This window comes from Somniosus microcephalus, chromosome 6, assembly GCF_052327205.1.
Source record: "Somniosus microcephalus isolate GS21.2 chromosome 6, FLI_Smic_1.0, whole genome shotgun sequence".
NCBI classification, from domain to species: Eukaryota; Metazoa; Chordata; class Chondrichthyes; order Squaliformes; family Somniosidae; genus Somniosus; species Somniosus microcephalus.
The window spans coordinates 174,438,293-174,458,826 of NC_140992.1; the positions used below are offsets into that span (position 1 = coordinate 174,438,293).

At 46.5% G+C, this 20,534-nt stretch overlaps 1 protein-coding gene across 1 annotated transcript in view; it reads left to right on the top strand.

The window, feature by feature from the left end:
* Nucleotides 1–1,005: 1,005 nt before the first annotated feature.
* cog4 (component of oligomeric golgi complex 4) overlaps nucleotides 1,006–20,534 on the top strand; it is a 60,921-nt gene continuing 41,392 nt past the window's right edge. The window contains exons 1-6 of the mRNA XM_085990958.1: nucleotides 1,006–1,582; nucleotides 3,706–3,788; nucleotides 11,023–11,137; nucleotides 14,194–14,368; nucleotides 15,748–15,941; nucleotides 17,636–17,741. Coding sequence (XP_085847084.1) covers nucleotides 1,457–1,582; nucleotides 3,706–3,788; nucleotides 11,023–11,137; nucleotides 14,194–14,368; nucleotides 15,748–15,941; nucleotides 17,636–17,741 — 799 coding nt within the window. The 5' untranslated portion in view covers nucleotides 1,006–1,456. The remainder of the gene's footprint in view (nucleotides 1,583–3,705; nucleotides 3,789–11,022; nucleotides 11,138–14,193; nucleotides 14,369–15,747; nucleotides 15,942–17,635; nucleotides 17,742–20,534) is intronic.

A 20,534-nucleotide genomic window follows, 5' to 3' on the forward strand; every position in this document is an offset into this window, starting at 1 on the left:
TGGTGTTGTGGACAGTCAGGGGCTGGGTTTGGTGTTGTGCACAGTCAGGGTTACCGGGTTTGGTGTTGTGGACAGTCAGGGTTACCGGGTTTGGTGTTGTGGACAGTCAGGGTTACCGGGTTTGGTGTTGTGCACAGTCAGGGTTACCGGGTTTGGTGTTGTGCACAGTCAGGGTTACCGGGTTTGGTGTTGTGCACAGTCAGGGTTACCGGGTTTGGTGTTGTGCACAGTCAGGGGGCGGGTTTGTTGTTGTGGACAGTCAGGGGGCGGGTTTGGTGTTGTGGACAGTCAGGGGGCGGGTTTGGTGTTGTGGACAGTCGGGGGCGGGTTTGGTGTTGTGCACAGTCAGGGGGCGGGTTTGGTGTTGTGGACAGTCAGGGGGCGGGTTTGGTGTTGTGGACAGTCGGGGGCGGGTTTGGTGTTGTGCACAGTCAGGGTTACCGGGTTTGGTGTTGTGGACAGTCAGGGGGCGGGTTTGGTGTTGTGGACAGTCAGGGGCCCGGTTTGGTGTTGTGGACAGTCAGGGGCCGGGTTTGGTGTTGTGCACAGTCAGGGTTACCGGGTTTGGTGTTGTGTACAGTCAGGGTTACTGGGTTTGGTGTTGTGCACAGTCAGGGGGCGGGTTTGTTGTTGTGGACAGTCAGGGGGCGGGTTTGGTGTTGTGGACAGTCAGGGGGCGGGTTTGGTGTTGTGGACAGTCGGGGGCGGGTTTGGTGTTGTGCACAGTCAGGGGGCGGGTTTGGTGTTGTGGACAGTCAGGGGGCGGGTTTGGTGTTGTGGACAGTCGGGGGCGGGTTTGGTGTTGTGCACAGTCAGGGTTACCGGGTTTGGTGTTGTGGACAGTCAGGGGGCGGGTTTGGTGTTGTGGACAGTCAGGGGCCCGGTTTGGTGTTGTGGACAGTCAGGGGGCGGGTTTGGTGTTGTGGACAGTCAGGGGCCCGGTTTGGTGTTGTGGACAGTCAGGGGCCGGGTTTGGTGTTGTGCACAGTCAGGGTTACCGGGTTTGGTGTTGTGTACAGTCAGGGTTACCGGGTTTGGTGTTGTGCACAGTCAGGGTTACCGGGTTTGGTGTTGTGCACAGTCAGGGTTACCGGGTTTGGTGTTGTGCACAGTCAGCGTTACCGGGTTTGGTGTTGTGCACAGTCAGCGTTACCGGGTTTGGTGTTGTGCACAGTCAGGGTTACCGGGTTTGGTGTTGTGCACAGTCAGGGTTACCGGGTTTGGTGTTGTGCACAGTCAGCGTTACCGGGTTTGGTGTTGTGCACAGTCAGCGTTACCGGGTTTGGTGTTGTGCACAGTCAGCGTTACCGGGTTTGGTGTTGTGCACAGTCAGCGTTACCGGGTTTGGTGTTGTGCACAGGCAGGGTTACCGGGTTTATCGGGTTTGTCAGACAAGCGCGGGCGGCCTGGGACCCTCGGTTGTGCTCCGGAAGTGGTTGCCACAGCGACGGGGAAAATGGCGGCAGGTTCCACATACCCCGGAGGCCGCAGCAGCAGCTCGAGTCTTTCCATGGAGTTTCTGGAGGGACTGACGGAGATCGCCGAGCTGCAGGAAGCCTACAGCAAGCTGTGCAGCGAGGAGGTACGGCAGCACCCTCGGGGGAGGCCGGGGTTTGGTGGGGGTGGACAGGGCAGGCCTGGCCGCAATAACAAATGTCAGCGCTTTAAAATCGCTTCGACCAACAGTGTTATTGTGTTTATCTGCGGGACTCCAAATCATCCCTCCCCCCTCTATCTATCTATATAGGTGTGCCATTACAGGAACACCTTGGCGCCATACATACAGCTATATATGCTTATATATACATGTAAACCTACCTATGGATATATCGATAATGCTACTTTGAAAATAAATGTATATAATGTGTACATATATATGTGTAATATAAGACTATTTACACAGCACCTTTCACGACCTCAACAGGCCCAAAGCGCTTCACAGCCAATTAAGTATTTTATGAAATGTAGTCACTGTTGTAATGTAGGAAATGCAGCAGCAAGTTCCCACAAACAGCAATGAAATAAATGAGCAGATTATCTGTTTTAGGTGTTGGTTGAGGGTTAAATGCTAGCCAGGGCACCGAGGAGAACTCCCCTGCTCTTCTTCGAATAGTGCCATTGGATCTGTTACGAGAGGGCAGACAGGCCTTGGTTTAATGTCTCTTCCGAATGACGGCACCTCTGACAGTGCAGCACTGCCTGTGTACTGCACTGGAGTGTCTGCCTGAAGTTTAGGCTCAAGTTTGTGGAGTGGGACTTGAACCCACGACCTTCTGTATACGTGTTGTTTCTTGTCCAAGCAATGTTCTTGTATCAATATAACATTTAAACAGAAGCTCCAAGAAATACGGTTTGGGCACATTTCATGAATGGAAACAGCTAGAAATACCTTTCATGGCCCTCCATTCAGAGCTACATGGAACAAGAAGCCAAGGAAGATTTAGAAAGTGCTGGATAGACAATGTCAAGAGTGACTTGTCCTGGAAAGGGATACAAATGATTAAAGCGACCAGGCTAGTTCAGAATTGACAACAATGGAGTGAATTCATTGGGCTCCATTGTCACTGCTGGGAATGTGTTTATATATATATATAGTGTGTGTGTATATAAAAACGTACACACATTTCCATTACACATTTTATATAAATATTTTTCTCCCCTCCAATTTTCTTTTCTTCCTTCCTCTTCCGATGGTGTTGTCTCCTTGTGGGGTACAAATCCAAGAGCCTCCTGTGACATCTCAGCCAAGTGGCTATTATTTCAGACGTGTAGTTTGACAGTGAATGCCAGCAGGCTATTTGACCACATTTTGCCACATCGTAACTGAGCCTGATCCTGAGCGCATCTAATGTCCAGACACGCGCACTTTTCAGCAAGGGCTACTGGCTGGTGATTAGGAGCAAGAACCATGGCTGATTTTTTTTCTTTTTCTTCCCCTCCCTAACCCGGGAGAATGAGGTTAATTGTATCCGCCCAACTGTCACAGTGGCTGAAATCATCTAACTCACCACAGACCTGGAATTAAACCTAGGACCAGCTAAAGGGATCAAGGGATATGGGGATATCGGCCATGATCTCATTAAATGGCAGAGCAGGCTCGAGGGGCCGAATGGCCTACTCCTCCTATCTTCTATGTTTCTATACACTTGCTGAGCCATCAGGACACCATTAGTTCCATCAGATCCCCAGTTCAGTTCCTGCTGTGTGTTCATTTAACTAATGATGCTGCAGTTCAGTGTAGATGTTGGGTGAGAGCGTGACTGGTCTTGCTGTGACACCGTGGTCATTTGACAGCTTATTGACACTCACGGTCTAGATTTATTAATGCGGAATGGCTACTTGGGCGAAGAGCAGCTGTTGTCTGTGGAACTGACTCCAGCAAAATTCGGTGCATTTGGGAAAGGAAGAAATTAGGGGGGAAAAAAACTTCTGGTGAAAGAGTGCACCTGGGCATCTTTGCCAGTGAGGAGTGTTGTGAATTTCTGTGCTATTGGAAAGAATACTTTGTCTGTAAGGTATGCGCATGTCTGTAATTGCTGCACGTCTGTAAGATGTGTTTACACTCTGTTGATAAGATGTGTTTATAAGGTGCACATCTGTAAGGTGTGTTTACATTGGGTGTGTCTGTAAGGTGTGTTTACGCTGTACTTTTGCTATTGTTTGCTGACTGGCTGATTGGTTTCTTTTCTTCTGCTCTTTCTGCAGAACGACGTGGAAGCAGAACTTGAAGCTCTCCTTGGACAGCAGAGCAGCCTAGACGGTAAGATGGTGGCTCTGCACCGCATGGGGTAGGTACCAATATGGAAAAGCAATGATTAAAGAACTGGAATGCAATAGATTACTGTCAAAAGCAGAGTGAACAGGTTTTTTTGATCAGGTTCTCAATTTCAATAATTGCATGCAGAATAGTTGCGTGGGACACATTGTTTCTAAACTGGCACGAACTCGATGGGCCAAATGGTGTCCTTCTATGCCGTTATGACTCTGGGGGAAAAATTGGGTTGCGGCCCCATTGGGGTGCTACTTTTAGCGCCGCAAAAAAATTAGCATCCCCAGCCTCGAAATTCACTGGTAGCGCCCCAAGAGTGAGGCGGGGCGCTACTGGAAAAGGCCCGCCTCCCTCTTGGGGCGCTGCGCATGAATATCGCGGCACGATGTGCCGCGGTACTGCAGGCCTTCCTCCCCTTATTAAAGGGGAGGGGACCCGGGCCCAGCTGGGCCACCAGGGATCGGAGTGCTTGCAAAAGAGCCCGGGCTCACAAAGCGCAGTCGGCACCCTGCGGGGGGGCTGCACAGAAGGCCGACGACAGCAATGGGGGCAGGTGGCCAGCAACAAAAATGGCCGCCCGGCACCTCCCCTTTAATTTGCGCAGGCCCAGCTGCAGGTCGGCCCCCCTGACCCTGTCGGACATAGCGTCCGGCGGTGAGTCGGGGGGCGCTACCGAAGATCGCGAGCGGGGCGCTGCGCACGCTGATGATGTCATCGCCGGCGGCGCTGCGGGGCGCTAACAGTTACTGCCGCCGCTAACTTCCCACTGAATTTCATGGGAGGCATTGGCGGCCGCGCGCCCAGGCGCTAGTTGCTTTGCGCCCCGTTAGCGCCCTCTTAGTGTGCTAATGGGAGGTGCAAATCATCCGAAATTTTCCCCCTATGACTCTAAACAGCATGCTTTGCAGTATTGTCCTGGGAATTGTATAAATATGAAAAGGAGAAATTTGCATGGCTATGGGTATGGGGAAAAAGCAGTAAAGTGGGACAAATAGGATAGCTCGTGGCACAGACACGATGGGCCAAATGGCCTCCTACTGTGCTGTATGATTCTGACGCTGTAAATTCATCCTTTTGAATTGTTCCCACCACCAGTGTAAACATCTTGGTGTTGTACAGTTCAAAATGATCTCTACAGACACAACCCAAGTCTGGATGGAAGATGCTTATAAACATATGCTGCTGGGTGTTTTTCACAGTTCAAATAGTAGACATAGAAGATTTAATTTGCACGCAGCGGCAGAGACCAGGTAGGCCTCAGAGCGGCGGACCTGCGCGGGACTCGGCGGCGCGGTATAAAAGCAGCGGCAGAGACCAGGTAGGCCTCAGAGCGGCGGACCCGCGCGAGACTCGGCGGCGTGGTATAAAAGCAGCGGCAGAGAAAAGGTAGGCCTCAGAGCGGCGGACCTGCGGGAGACTCGGCGGCGAGGTATAAAAGCAGCAGCAGAGACCAGGTAGGCCTCAGAGCGGCGGACCTGCATGAGACTCGGCGGCGAGGTATAAAAGCAGCGGCAGAGACCAGGTAGGCCTCAGAGCGGCGGCCCTACGCGAGACTCGGCGGCGAGGTATAAAAGCAGCGGCAGAGACCAGGTAGGTTTACTAATCTCCAATCTCCGAGCTCAGAGGGAGGGAGAGAAGTAAAAAGTAATCGAAGTGTGACGTCACCAGAAAGCAGGTAAGTGATTAGTTGGTGAGTATTTCTCTCTCTTTAAACTTTAACTCTGTGGTTTATAGTTTTTAAGGTCTCTGTAGTGTAGCGGGGACTGTTGGCAAACCAGGGCCCTTAATTATATCATTTAACTGTAGTGTAATTGGTGGGATTGATTTGATTTAATTTAATTGGAATTAATTAAATGGTAAGTCATGGCAGGCGAGCTCGGCCCCGTGGTATGCTCCTCCTGCGCTATGTGGGAACTGAGGGACACTTCCTGTGTCCCTGACAACCATGTGTGCAGGAAGTGTGTCCAGCTGCAGCTACTGGCAGACCGCATTGCGGCGCTGGAGCTGCGATTGGATACATACTGGACCATTCGCGATGCTGAGGACGTCGTGGATATCACGTTTAATCAGTTGGTCACACCGCAGGCAAAGGTTGGACAGGCAGAAAGGGAAGGGGTGACCAACAGACAGAGTAGTAGGCACAGGCAGGCAGTGCAGGAGTCCCCTGTGGACATCCCCCTCTCAAACAGATATACCACTTTGAATATTGTTGAGGGGGATGGCTTATCAGAGGAAGGCAGCAGCAGCCAACTTCCTGGCACCAGGGGTGGCTCTGCTGCACAGGACGGGAGGAAAAAAGAGGGGTAGAGCTATAGTAATAGAGGATTCTATTGTAAGGGGAATAGATAGGCGTTTGTGCGGCCGCAAACGCGACTCCAGGATGGTGTGTTGCCTCCCTGGTGCAAGGGTCAAGGATGTCTCCGAGCGGCTGCAGAACATCTTGGAAGGGGAGGGTGAACAGCCAGTTGTCGTGGTGCATATAGGTACCAACGATATAGGTAAAAAACGGGATGAGGTTCTAAAAACTGAATATAGGGAGTTAGGAGGTAAATTTAAAAAACAGGACCTCAAAGGTAGTAATCTCAGGATTGCTACCAGTGCCACGTGCTAGTCAGAGTAGAAATAGAAGGATATTTCAGATGAATACGTGGCTAGAGGAATGGTGCAAGGGGGAGGGATTCAAATTCCTGGGACATTGGAACCGGTTCTGGGGAGGTGGGACCAGTACAAACCGGACGGTTTGCACCTGGACAGGGCTGGGACCGATGTTCTAGGGGGAGTGTTTGCTAGTGCTCTGGGGGAGGGTTTAAACTAAAATGGCAGGGGTTTGGGAACGTGAGCAGGGAGACAGAGGAAAGGGAAACAAGGATAAAAGCAAAAGATAGGAAGACGAAAAACAAAAGTGGCAGTCAGAGAAATCAACGGTTTAAATCAAACATGGCCACAGTAAATAATAATTCTAATAGGTCTAAGAGCGTTTAAAAAACAAGTCTGAAGGCTTTGTGTCTTAATGCGAGGAGCATTCGTAATAAGGTGGATGAATTAGCTGCGCAAATAGAGGTAAACGAATATGATTTGATTGGGATTACGGAAACATGGCTCCAGGGTGGCCAAGGCTGGGAACTCAACATCCAGGGGTATTCAATATTCAGGAAAGAGAGGCAAAAAGGAAAGGGAGGTGGGGTAGCATTGCTGGTTAAAGAAGGGATTAACACAATTGTAAGGAAGGATATTAGCTCTGATGATGTGGAATCTGTATGGGTAGAACTGAGAAATACCAAGGGGCAGAAAACATTAGTGGGAGTGGTATATAGACCTCCAAACAGTAATGCGGAGGTTGGGGATGGCATTAAAAGGGAAATTAGAGAAGCGTGCAATAAGGGCACAGCAGACATCATGGGTGACTTTAATCTACATATAGATTGGGCTAACCAAATTAGTAACAATACTGTGGAGGAGGAATTCCTGGAGTGTTTACGGGATGGTTTCCTGGACCAATATGTCGAGGAACCAACCAGAGATCAGGCCATTTTAGACTGGGTATTATGTAATGAGAAAGGATTAATTAGTAATCTTGTTGTACGAGGCCCCTTGGGTCAGAGCGATCATAATATAATAGAATTCTTCATTAAGATGGAGAATGAAGCAGTTGACTCAGAGACTAGGGTCCTGAATTTAAATAAAGGAAACTACGATGGTATGGAGCGCGAGTTGGGTAGAATTGATTGGGGAATGTCACTCAAAGGGTTGACGGTGGATTGGCAATGGCAAACATTCAAAGACTGCATGGATGAACGACAGAATTTGTTCATCCCAGTTTGGCATAAAAATAAAACAAAAAAGGTGACTCAACTGTGGCTAACAAGGGAAATTAGGGATAGCATAAGATCCAAGGACAGGACATATAAATTGGCCAGAAAAAGCAGTAAAACCTGAGGATTGGGAGCAGTTTAGGATTCAACAAAGGAGGACAAAGGGATTAATTAAGAAGGGGAAAATAGAATATGAGAGTAAGCTTGCAGGGAACATAAAAACTGACTAAAAGCTTTTATAGATATGTGAAGAGAAAAAGATTGGTGAAGTCAAGCGTAGGTCCCTTGCAGTCAGAATCAGGGGAATTTATAATGGGGAACAAAGAAATGACAGACCAATTAAATACATATTTTGGTTCTGTCTTCACAAAGGAGGACACAAATAACCTCCCAAAGATGTCGGGAACATAAGGTCTGATGAAAGGGAGGAACTGAAAGAAATCAGTATTTCTAAGGAAATGGTGTTAGGAAAATTGATGGGATTGAAGGCCGGTAAATCCCCAGTACCTGATAATCTACATCCTAGGGTACTTAAGGAAGTGGTCCTAGAAATAGTCGATGCATTGCTGATCATCTTCCAACATTCGATGGAATCTGGAACAGTACCCATGGATTGGCGGGTAGCTAATGTTACCCCACTATTCAAAAAAGGTGCTAGTGAGAAAACCGGGAATTACAGATCGGTAAGCCTGACATCGGTAGTGGGGAAAATGCTAGAGTCCATTATAAAAGATGTAATAGCAGAGCACTTGGAAAACAGTGACAGGATCGGACAAAGTCAACATGGATTTACAAAAGGTAAATCATGCTCGACTAATCTACTGGAATTTTTTGAGGATGTAACTGGTAAAATAGATAAGGGAGAACCAGTGGATGTGGTGTATTTAGACTTTCAGAAGGCTTTCGATAAGGTCCCGCATAAGAGATTAGCGTGTAAAGTTAAGGCACATGGGATTGGGGACAAGGTATTGACTTGGATAGAGAACTGGTTGGCAGACAGAAAGCAAAGAGTTGGAATAAACGGGTCTTTTTCCGAGTGACAGGCAGTGACTAGTGGGGTACCGCAGGGATCGGTCCTTGGACCCCAGCTATTCACAATATATATTAATGATCTAGACAAGGGAACTGGATGTAATATCTCCAAGTTTGCAGATGACACAAAGCTGGGTGGGCGCGTGTGCTGTGAGGAGGATGCCGAGAAACTCCAGTATGATTTGGACAGGTTGGGTGATTGGGCAGAAGCATGGCAGATGCAATATAACGTGGATAAATGCGAGGTTATCCACTTTGGTGGCAAAAACAGGAAGGCAGATTATTATGTGAATGGCAATAGATTGGGAGAAGGGGAAGTGCAACAAGACCTGGGTGTCCTTGTGCACCAGTCGCTGAAGGTAAGCATGCAGGTGCAGCAGGCGGTTAAGAAGGCAAATGGTATGTTGGCCTTTGTAGCGAGAGGGTTTGAGTACAGGAACAAGGATGTCTTGCTGCAGTTGTACAGGGCCTTGGTGAGACCACATCTTGAGTATTGTGTGCAGTTTTGGTCGCCTTATCTGAGGAAGGATGTTCTTGCCATGAAAGGAGTTCAGCGAAGATTCGCCAGGCTGATACCTGGGATGGCAGGAATGACGTATGAGGAGAGATTGGGTCGATTGGGCTTATACTCGCTGGAGTTTAGAAGAATGAGAGGGGCTCTCATTGAAACTTGTAAAATTCTGACAGGACTGGACAGACTAGATGCAGGAAGGATGTTCCCGATGGTCGGGGAGTCCAGAACCAGGGGTCACAGTCTAAGGATAAGGGGTAAGCCATTTAGGACAGAAATGAGGAGGAATTTCTTCACCCAGAGAGTGGTGAACCTGTGGAATTCTCTACCACAGAAGGCAGTAGAGGCCAATTCATTAATATTCAAGAAGGAGTTGGATATATTTCTTAAGGCTAAAGGGATCAAGGGGTATGGGGAGAAAGCAGGGACAGGGTACTGAATTTGGATGATCAGCCATGATCTCATTGAATGGCGGAACAGGCTCGAGAGGCCGATTGGCCTACTCCTGCTCCTATCTTCTATGTTTCTATGTTTACACTTTACTGAATCCTTGTGACAATTCTGCAAATGGGGAAACCTATAAAGCACAGCACAATGGCTTTCAGGAAACTTCAGCAATCTGTGTTTGGCGATTTGAGACAGTGTGTCATCGCAGCAAACAGCGTTGGTGCATGTTTGTGAGGAGCTGGTAGAATTTCAGTTGGCTGCCCTGGAGGACAGACAGCTTGATGCCGACACTGGGTTTCTGAAGTGCAATGTATTCCATTCCCCGGTGGTGACATTCCTTTGATCACAAAATTCACACACACACTATATGAATCCAATAAATTTTATCGGATGAAAGGTCATCGATCTGAAACGTTGACTCTGTTTCTCTCTCTACAGGTGCTGCCTACCTGCTGCGTATTTCCAGCATTTTCTGTTTTTATTTCAAATTTTATACTAATTGATTTATATATGTTTAACTTTGGCATTAAACAGGAGAGGAACCTGATGTTATGTGAGTGTTTCTCAGTCCATTGTAAAAAAAAACTTACTAAACTGCTTTTTGATCTTTTAATTTTCAGTTTTTTTGAAGGGTATACAGCTGAAACATTAACATGTCCTTTCTCTTTACTGCTGCTATCTGACCTGCTGTGTTTCCAGCATTTTCTGTATTTATTATGGAGTATTCTAATGTCCTCCATTCAGTCTGTAAGGGGGACCCCGAGCTTCCGGTCACCTGTCACTTTAATTCACCGCTCCACTCCCACTTGGATCTCACCGTCGTCGGCCTCTTGCATTGTTCCACGTAAGCTCAGCGTAAGCTTGAGGAACAGCACCTCGTCTTTCTATTTGGCACTTCTGGACTCAACATAGAGTTCAACAATTTCAGATCATAACCCCGGCCCCTATCATATATATTTTTTTTATCCACCCTTTTGTTCTGTTCTTCTCTTCCACATGGCAGCTGTCTTCCATTCTGCCAATGCAATTTACACTTCATCTAGAGCCATCCTTTGTTTTTTAACCTGTCCCATTACCATCTCCTTTTGCCTTGAATATCTCTTATTGCCTCTCAATGTCTCTTAATCTCTCTTGCCTTCTATCCTATCACAGGCTATCCTATCCTTTTGTTCTTTCATCCCCTCCCCCATTTCCCAGCCACTACACTTGCTTAAATATCTGTTCCATTTCCTGCTTTTTGACAGTTCTGACGAAAGGTGGTCAACCTGAAATGTTAACTCTGTTTCTCTCTCCACAAATGCTGCCTGACCTGCTGAGTTTCTCCAGCATTTTCTGTTTTTATTTCAGATTTCCAGCATCTGCAGTATTTTCTTTTTGTCCTCCATTGTGTATCCACTTCATGGTACTTGGATCGTTCCTTTCTCATGGTCCCTTATTGCTTTCTTCCCCAGTCCAAACTTGCAGCTAATCGAGGGGGATGCCAAACAGCTTGCAGGGATGATCACGTTTACATGCAACCTGGCTGAAAACGTAAGCGGCAAGGTTCGGCAGCTTGACCTGGCCAAGGTACAGCAATTGCTTTTTAACGCAAGTGCAGCTACTGTGTAGAGTATGGTTGTTACATCCATAAATGGTAAAGGGACAACGTCAGTTTTTGGGAAGTTTTTTGTCGTTGTCTGACAGACCCAATTTCTGAAACAGTCAACTCCATGTTAAACCTGCCATATTGGCCAGTAGATGCAGTAGAAGTTCTGCTTCCTGGAGCATCAGTTGTAGGTTCACACCTGGGCCCATTTATCCCAGTTTTCTGCCCTTCTCTCCTGAAGGCGTTGGCTCATGGCACCATGGGCATTGGGCACTCCTGAGACCTCGGCCAATTGCCCATTAATATGCGCGAGTCTAGACCGTGAATGTCAGGAGAATATTCAACCATGAAGGATATCACAGCCATTTACATTTGCACAATTTCAAGCAAGAGTTACTGGATAGTGATCAGGTACAGGAATGTAGATTGAATTTTTTGAGAAGGATAGATTTATGTATTTTATCTCCTACATTTCTGAAATAGCCACGTTTAATATGGAAGCTGTCTTTCCATACTCAATTTCAACATTGAGATGAATTGTCCATGGGACCAGGCCAGGTTGATTGATTTGAAATTGGTCAGGCTACAGCGGCTTTGGTCTATGTACTTATCATATGGTCAGAAGATAAGCAGGTATGCGAGACCTGAATGACGTGTAATTTCCCTATCCTTGAGTTGTGAATCAGGGATGTTTGGTAAGTATGACCTCAGAAGCGTATTGGACTGTTCAAGTCTAAGGAATGCTTCCACAGGCTTTAGTTGTGGCTAAAGATCTAAACTGGGTCGGTGGGTTGGGAAGTCCTCGTCGCCCATGTGCAAAGTTGGATCTTAAGCGTTGACAAAATACTGTCATGTATCAAACGGCAAGAAATATACCCCCAAAAATTGTATTTTATTTCCTTATGGATTTTTTGGGGGTTTTTAACTAATTATTATTTATTAATTATTGTTCTTTACCCAGAGAGTGGTTAGAATGTGGCTCTTGCTGCCACATGGAGTGATGGAGGTGAATAGCATAGATGCAGTTAAGGGGAAGCTAGATAAGTATGTCAGGGAGAAACCAATAGAAGGACACGTTGATAGGGTGAAATGAAGTAGGGTGGGAGGAGGCTTGCGTGGAGCAGAACCACTGGCACAGACCAGTTGGGCTGAATGGCCTGTTTCTGTGCTGTAAATACTATGTAACTATTGAACTCACGATCTTGCCGTGTCTTACTGCTGTGTATTATTCAACCTGAAATAAGTCTTACTGTTATAAAAATAGAAAATGCTGGAAATACTCAGCAGGTCAGGCAGCATCTGTGGTGAGAGAAACAAAGTTAACATTTCAGGTCGGTGACCCTTTGTCAGAACTGGAAAAAGTTAGACATGTAACAGGTTTTAAGCAAGTACAGAGGGAGGGGAGGAAAGAACAAAAGGGAAGGGCAGTAGAGATTAAATGACAGAATGGTGCAGGGTGAAAGGAGATGGGTCTAGAACTTTTGTTTCTTTACTTGTCCCATTCCCAATACCCCCTTTCCCAGCCTCTGTACTTGCTTAAAACCTGTTACATCTGTAACTTTTTCCAGTTCTGACGAAAGGTCATCGTCCTGAAACGTTAACTGTGTTTCCACAGATGCTGCCTGAGCTGCTGAGTATTTCCAGCATTTTCTCGCTTTATTTCAACAAGTACTTATCCTGTATTTGCCAATTTAAAAGGCTCTGCTGATTTCAGGCAATGTTGGGTCTTTAAGCAGTTTCAGTCAGCTGTCCGCCCCTCGTTAAAGTGCAGTTACCTTGGTGATGGGAGTCTGGATGCTAACAATTAGGAGAGCCAGTCGCCAAGTGGAGATTTCTGAGTTTATAAAAATACTGAATGGTGGTTACTTTGCTTTTTGGTTTTACCGTCCAATTCGCGTTGACACCAACACACTTGCTGTAAGCGGTGTGGACTGTACCATTCAGCACAGTGCTGAACATTGAGTTAATTACTACGGAGTTTACAAACCTGAGCGAGTGACCTGCAGGAGCATGAAGCCTTTTAAACGCAGTGTGTGTGAACGGGGCCATTTGTTTGCACTGACTGAATCTGTCAAATTCTGCTTTTAATTACAAATTTTTACAGCTCTTTTGGAAATTGGGTTTGCTGAAAACCAGAAGTCAGTGGCCTTGTTCGTAAGATTTTACCCTTCCATTGCTTTTAATAAGGGATTGCAAAAGGAGCACTGTATAATGGACCTTGCTATAGATTGCTGTTCTTGTGGGAGAATATAAGTTTAAAAATATTATTGTGCAGGAAAACCCATCAAGGCTCACACCAAGAATTAGCTCATGCATCCATTTGACATTTTGGGAATTGAATCTAATGATTTTTATTATAATATAATCTTGTTCTGACACAAATACTTTGATAATTTATTACTCCCCCTGATGACATTGAATCTTCCCGGGATACCGTTCCATGGGCACTGACAGCCTTCAAGTGCCCATTCTTCGTGCATGAGCTCTGATATGAATGCTCTTAGACTGTTTGCTCCTGGGGTAGCATCAATGTTGACCGTACCCGACACCCACATACATGCACTTTCCGTTCGGGATGCCGATTAGGAGTGAGAACTCTGGCTGGTTTCCTTCAGTGCCTTCCCTTGCGCGGGAGTGTTGAGGCAAATTGCAGCACCTCTGCTGCTCCCCCGCCCCCACCCAGCTGAGATCCACATACTGGGAATCCACCTGCTGCCTTCCTGATCTGTGCAGCCCAGTACCACACCAGGCCATGCTTCTAGCTACTGAGAATTCACAGGAACTATCTTATTAGTTTAAAAAGAATGTAAAAAAAAAAGGGGAATATGAAGTTCTGAATCACATTAAGAGCAAGCATCTTTGCTGTATCGCAGGTTGCAGACTCAATCATAGCGTTGGTAGAGGCCCAGGGAGTGAGCTTGCCTGTCTGCCTTTTGGGTCAGGGGGATGGTGTATGATTCAGAGCTGATGAGCACCTGAGGAGAAAGAGGGGCAATAGACGCAGTCTGGTAATTGTGGTCTTATCCGTGCCTTGCAGAATCGGATTTACCAGGCCATTCAGCGAGCAGACGACATCTTGGATCTGAAATTCTGCACTGACGGAGTGCAGACAGCTCTGCGCAATGAAGATTATGAGCAGGCGGCAGCACACATCCATCGCTACCTGTCGCTCGACAAATCCGTAATCGAGCTCAGCAGACAGGGCAAGGAAGGTGAGGACTTCAAAATATTGACTCGCGTAAACTGCCAGTTCTGAGACTGCAATGGGGTAGGCCTTTCACCTCTACAATCTAGGTTAGAATCCTGCTCAAACTGATTGGATTTAAATCTCCTCCCCCTACCCCCCACCACACACACACTTTTTACATGAAATCCATCTCCTAATGTTGGGCCCACAGTTGCATAGATACCAGGCAGGTAAAGGTAAAGGCACTCTCTGGCTTGAAGGGAGCAAGGGCTTGCTTATGGAAATGGACTTTGGTGCTGAAATGCAGAAAATATGAGGTGACAGTCCAAGAACATAACAGCTTCTATGTTGCATATTCCCAAAGTCTTGTAGAATCAAGGTGAACCTCTTCCATTTCTTGATAAATCCAGCAGGCAAACACAGTGCTCAATCAGCAGTGAATATGCATGAAGAGAGCTGAGCCACGCTGCAGTTTTTAGTTTGCTCCAAGTGTACATGTGAGGTAACAAGACATAATTTCCATTTGTTTATGATGCGTAGAAACAAAAATGTGTCAGGGACCCGCTCAGTACGCACCCTGAGATTGTGCTGCAGGTGCAGGTTGACTATTGCACTAGTTAACGCTACGTGTGATATTATGGCCAAGCACAGAGCTCGTCTCAGCAAGAGCAGCATAGGGAGAGGCCTGGAAGCAGGTTACCTACCCAGTATTGTTGCCAAGATTTAAAGTATAATATGGGTGGCTGACGTGTTTGTACTGTATCTGCTTGAGTTGTAGTACGATGATAAATTTCATCCTGAACTCGGACTATGCCTGGAGAAAGCATTTTGAGTTATGTAACAGTAGGATTGTTGATCAGTCACATTGGTGTGAGCAGATTAAGACTGTCGCACAAATAGTGATTTGCATAAGACAAAGACATATCGGCGTAATTGCAATTTTTCCTGCGATATATTGGTACCAGTGCACTAAATAAGTCAAGTGACAACACTGTTAAACTGGTCGCAGCCAGGGTAACATTTTCAGCACTGACCAGGGATCAAACTCGGGTCCTGGTCTGTATGGCGAAGTACCACGCCATTTAACCTCTAAGTCATCTGAGTGCAGTCTCCAGAAGTTTAGTTCCATTCCTATCACTTCTTACACGGCTATTTTGAGAGTGATAACTCAAGAAAGGTAACCTTAATGAGCGTTAAGCATTAGAACGACAACATGTCACGTAACTCACAGATCTTCTTGATTGATGAACATGGTAGACTCATTGCTGTCAGTGGCAAGTCCTGTTTAATTAAATTTGAGCACACAGCTGGGGAGCTTTTATTTTTTAATGGGAATGATTGAATAAATGTGAAATAGGCATCAGAGGCCCTTCCTCAAGTAATTGTAGCTAAATCTCCCAACAGCCAATATCATTGATGCAAATCTAAACCTTTTGCAAGAGGCGGAGCAGCGGTTAAGAGTAATTGTTGCTGAGAAGTTTGATGTAGCCATCACAGAAGGCGACCTGCCACAGGTGGAGCGCTTCTTCAAGATCTTCCCGTTGCTGGGATTACACGAGGAAGGGCTGAGCAAGTTCTCCGAGTATCTTTGTAAACAGGTAAGGGAACCAGGAGTGCAGAAGGGTGGTCTTTCTGTTCCATTTATGGTATCGGGATTGATTTTCTTTTTCAGTTGAGCATTTACATCAACATCTACATTTGACGTCGTGTCCCATGTCATGAGGGCGCCGCCCCCACCGTGGCGCGAGGGCGCCGCCCCCACCGTGGCGCGAGGGCGCCGCCCCCCCCGTGGCGCGAGGGCGCCGCCCTCTTCTCTGTTTCTTCCTGTGCCAAAATCAAGACTCATCACCCTGTCTCCTGCTCCAACATGCTCTTTGCTAGTGGAAAACTGTGGAACTCTTTACCTATCATCCGTCTCCCCACAATCTCCAGGCTTTTAAAACCCTGGGTTGAAGTTGGTCTTCACCAGTCGTTCGAACCAGGCTCACAGCGACTCGGCAGCCTGCTGAATTCAATGGAAGAGAAAATCGGGCGCAGTGTAATTCGGGCGCGGTGTAAATCCGGCGAGGTATAAATTGGGCTGCCGATTCGCTAAGAGCCCATTTTGTGCCACTGCCCAAGACCAAATTCACCGCCCGCCCCGCCCCCCCCCGCCCCGACCCCATGTCAGCTTGGCTTAGTTAGCAACACTACTGCCACTGGCTCAGAAGGTTTGTCGGTCCAAGTTCCATAATCCAGGCTGATGCTCAATTACAATGCTTGAGAGATGAGACTTTAAGTCAATAGGCAGATGCTAAAGATCCCATGGCACCATTCAGAGGTGAGCAGGGAGTGCTCCTGGTGTCCTGCCCAACACTCCTTCCTCAACCAGTAAAGTAAAAAACAAAAGTCAACTGGTTGTTCATTCCATCGCTGCTTATAGGGTCTTGTTGGCTCAGAATGGCCGCAATTGCCTATATAACAATGGTGCACTGCAAAAAGTAATTCATTGGGTAAAGTGCTGTGAGCCGATTTGGCCAGTCGCCTGGGCAATTATTTATGCCTCCACGAGAGAAACATTTGCTTTACTGTTCTGTAAGAACTTAAATTCTAAAGAGAAAGTAATGGATTGGAAGCAGTTTATTTATTTTTAAAAAATTAACAAAAGACCCTTTTGCATATGATACTTGCACTACATCCTTCCTTGCTAGCTGTGGCTCAGTTGGTATCAGTCTCGCTTTAGTCAGAAGGTTGTGGGTCCCACTCCAGAAATTTGAGCACAAAAGCTAGGCTGACACTCCAGTGCAGTACTGAGGGAGTGCTGCACTGTTGGAGGTGCCGTCTTTTGGATGAGACGTTAAACTGTCTGTTCTTTCAGGTGGACGTAAAAGATCCCATGGCACTATTCAAAGAAGAGCAGGGGCGTTCTCACCGGTGTCCTGGACAATATTTAACCCTCAACCAATATTACTAGAAAAACAGATTATCTGGTTATTTATCTCATTGCTGTTTGTGGGAGTTTGCTGTGCGCAAATTGGCTGCCACGTTTCCTACATTACAACAGTGACTACACTTCAAAAAGTACTTAATTGGCTGTAAAGTGCTTTGGGGCGTGCTAAGGTCATGAAAGACGTTCTATAAGTGCAAGTCTTTCTTTCTCATGACGTGTTATAGTAAGAGTCTGTTGTGTCTGTAATTGGAACAGCTGCACTAGAGGGAGAGGGGAGGGGGTTACTGAGGGAGCTTACTTTGGGTGTACATGTGCTTTAGTTGAATCTTTGGTGCCAGTCTGATCTGTTTTCTGTTACTGAAGATTGCAAACAAAGCTGAAGAAAACCTTCAGCTGGCACTGAGCACTGAGATGAGCGATCGCAGGGCAGCTGTTACCTTCGCTGACACCCTCACGCTGCTCTTTGAAGGTAAGACCATCTAAGTGAGTCTGATTAAAGAGTGCATTAACAGGCTGGGTAACACAAGTGGTTAGAACAGTGGCCTGCCATTTCCTAGTCCTGAGTTTGAATCCAGTCTATTCTATAGCATGGAAGTCACCTTTCTTGCTGCCTCATGGGCAACAGCACCACCTGGTGTAGAATGAATGGGCTTGAGCTGGGGGTTTAAAACAAAATCATTCAGGTTGTGAGTGTCGCTGGCTAGGCCTGCATTTGATGCCCATCCCTAGTTGCCCTGTGAAGGTGTTGGTGGGCCGTCTTCTTGAACCACTTGATACAACTAAGTGGCTTGCTCAGCCAATTCAGATGGTAGTTAGGAGTAAACCATGTTTCTGTGGCACTGGAGTCACATATAGGCCAGACTGGGTAAGGATGGCAGGATTCCTTCCCTAAGAGACATTAGTGAACCAGTTGGGTTTTTAACGACACTCTTCATGGTCACTTTTACTGTTACCAGCTTTTTATTTCCAGATTCGTTTAATCTGAGTTCAAATTCTCAGACTGTCATGGTAGGATTTGAACTTGCGTTCTCTGGTATTAGTTCAAGTTTCTATCACACCCCAAAATGTTGGGACAGTGTGCCTTGAGTTGGAGTTCAGATACATTGTTGGGATAGTCAACCTGAGTTGAAGTTAAGGTGTATTGTTAGGGGTTGTGTGCCTGAACTGGGGTTAAGTTATATTGTTGTGGAGAAGCCAATTCAGCTCTGAAATCCTGGAAAGACCAGTTGCCTTGGTTAACCTCAGTGATAGGCCAGTGAGCAGGCAGCTCCACAGTAACAGCATGGATCCGTGTTCTTGGTGCTGGATGGTATCAGAAATCAAATGATCCAGTACTGTCCGGGTACTACTGTGTGTCCGGCTATCAAGAAATTGCCATTGGCCTCTGGGACCAGGAAGAATGTTGAGGTTAAAGAAAAGAAAACTATGAATGCTGGAAATCTGACAGAAACGGAGAAAACCATAGAAATACACAGAAGAATGTCGGCGTCTGAAAGAGAAAAGTAAAAGTTTCAGGAGGGACCCTTCAGTTATGATGAGGCTTGCACAAAATGTTAACCTGCCTTTCCTCTCTCAGATGCTGATGTACTTGCGACATGTTACATAAGAACATAAGAAATAGGAGCAGGAGTAGGCCAATCGGCCTCTCGAGCCTGCTACACCATTCAATAAGATCATGGCTGATCTGATCCTAACCTCAAATCTTCTATCACTCTCCATCCACCCAAACCCATGTCATCTCCCGGGAGAGGCGAAAAACCAGGTAAAAAACCCAATCGCCAATTTGGGAGAAAAAATCTGGGAAATTCCTCTCCGACCCATCTAGGCGATCGAAACTCGTCCAGGAGATCACTCTGTCCCTATATTTTCTACAGAACTTACCTTCTGTAAAGGCGATCTCCACCCCAGCCAGGAACAGGAATAAAACCATCTCCTGAAATCTAACACAGAATTAGAACACAAGAAGTAGGAGCAGAACCAGGCTACACGGCCCCTGGGCCCACTCCACTACCCACAGGGCCATGACCATTCCGAACCTAGACTCATGTCCAATTTCCTGCCCGCTCCCCGTAACCCTTAATTCCCTTTACTTCTAGGAAACTATCTATTTCTGTTTTAAATTTATTTAATGATGTAGCTTCCACAGCTTTCTGGGGCAGCAAATTCCACAAACCTACCACCCTCTGAGTGAAGAAGTTTCTCCTCAGTTTTGAAAGAGCAGCCCCTTATTCTAAGATTATGCCCCCTAGTTCTAGTTTCACCCATCATTGGGAACATCCTCACCGCATCCACCCGATCAAGCCCCTTCACAATCTTATATGTTTCAATAAGATCGCCTCTCATTCTTCTGAACTCCAATGAGTAGAGTCCCAATCTACTCAACCTCTCCTCATATGACCACCCCCTCATCCCCGGGATTAACCGAGTGAACCTTCTTTGTACTGACTCGAGAGCAAGTATGTCTTTTCTTAAGTATGGACACCAAAACTGTATGCAGTATTCCAGGTGCGGTCTCACCAATACCTTGTACAACTGCAGCAATACCTCCCTGTTTTTATATTCCATCCCCCTAGCAATAAAAGCCAACATTCCATTGGCCTTCTTGATCACTTGCTGCACCTGCATACTAACTTTTTGAGTTTCGTGCACCAGGACCCCCAGATCCCTTTGTACTACAGTACTTTCCAGTTTCTTGCCATTAAGATAATAACTTGCTCTATGATTTTTCCTGCCAAAGTGCATAACCTCACACTTTCCAGTATTGTATTCCATCTGCCAAATCTCTGCCCACTTACTTAGCCTGTCTATGTCCCTTTGCAGGTTTTTTATGTCCTCCTCACTCACTACTTTCCCTCCCATCTTTGTATCATCTGCAAACTTTGATATGTTACACTCGGTCCCCTCCTCCAAATCGTTAATATAGATTGTAAAGAGTTGGGGACCCAGCACTGACCCCTGCGGAACACCACTAGTTACTGATTGCCAGTCTGAGAACGAACCATTTATCCCAACTCTCTGCTTTCTGTTAGAGAGCCAATCCTCCACCCACGCCAGAATATTACCCCCAATCCTGTGATTTTTTATCTTGAGCAATAATCTTTTGTGTGGCACCTTGTCAAATGCCTTTTGGAAGTCTAAATACACTACGTCCACTGGTTCCTCTTTATCCACCCTGTATGTTACTTCCTCAAAGAACTCAAGCAAATTTGTCAAACATGACTTCCCCTTCATGAAACCATGCTGAGTTTGTCCTATTAAATTA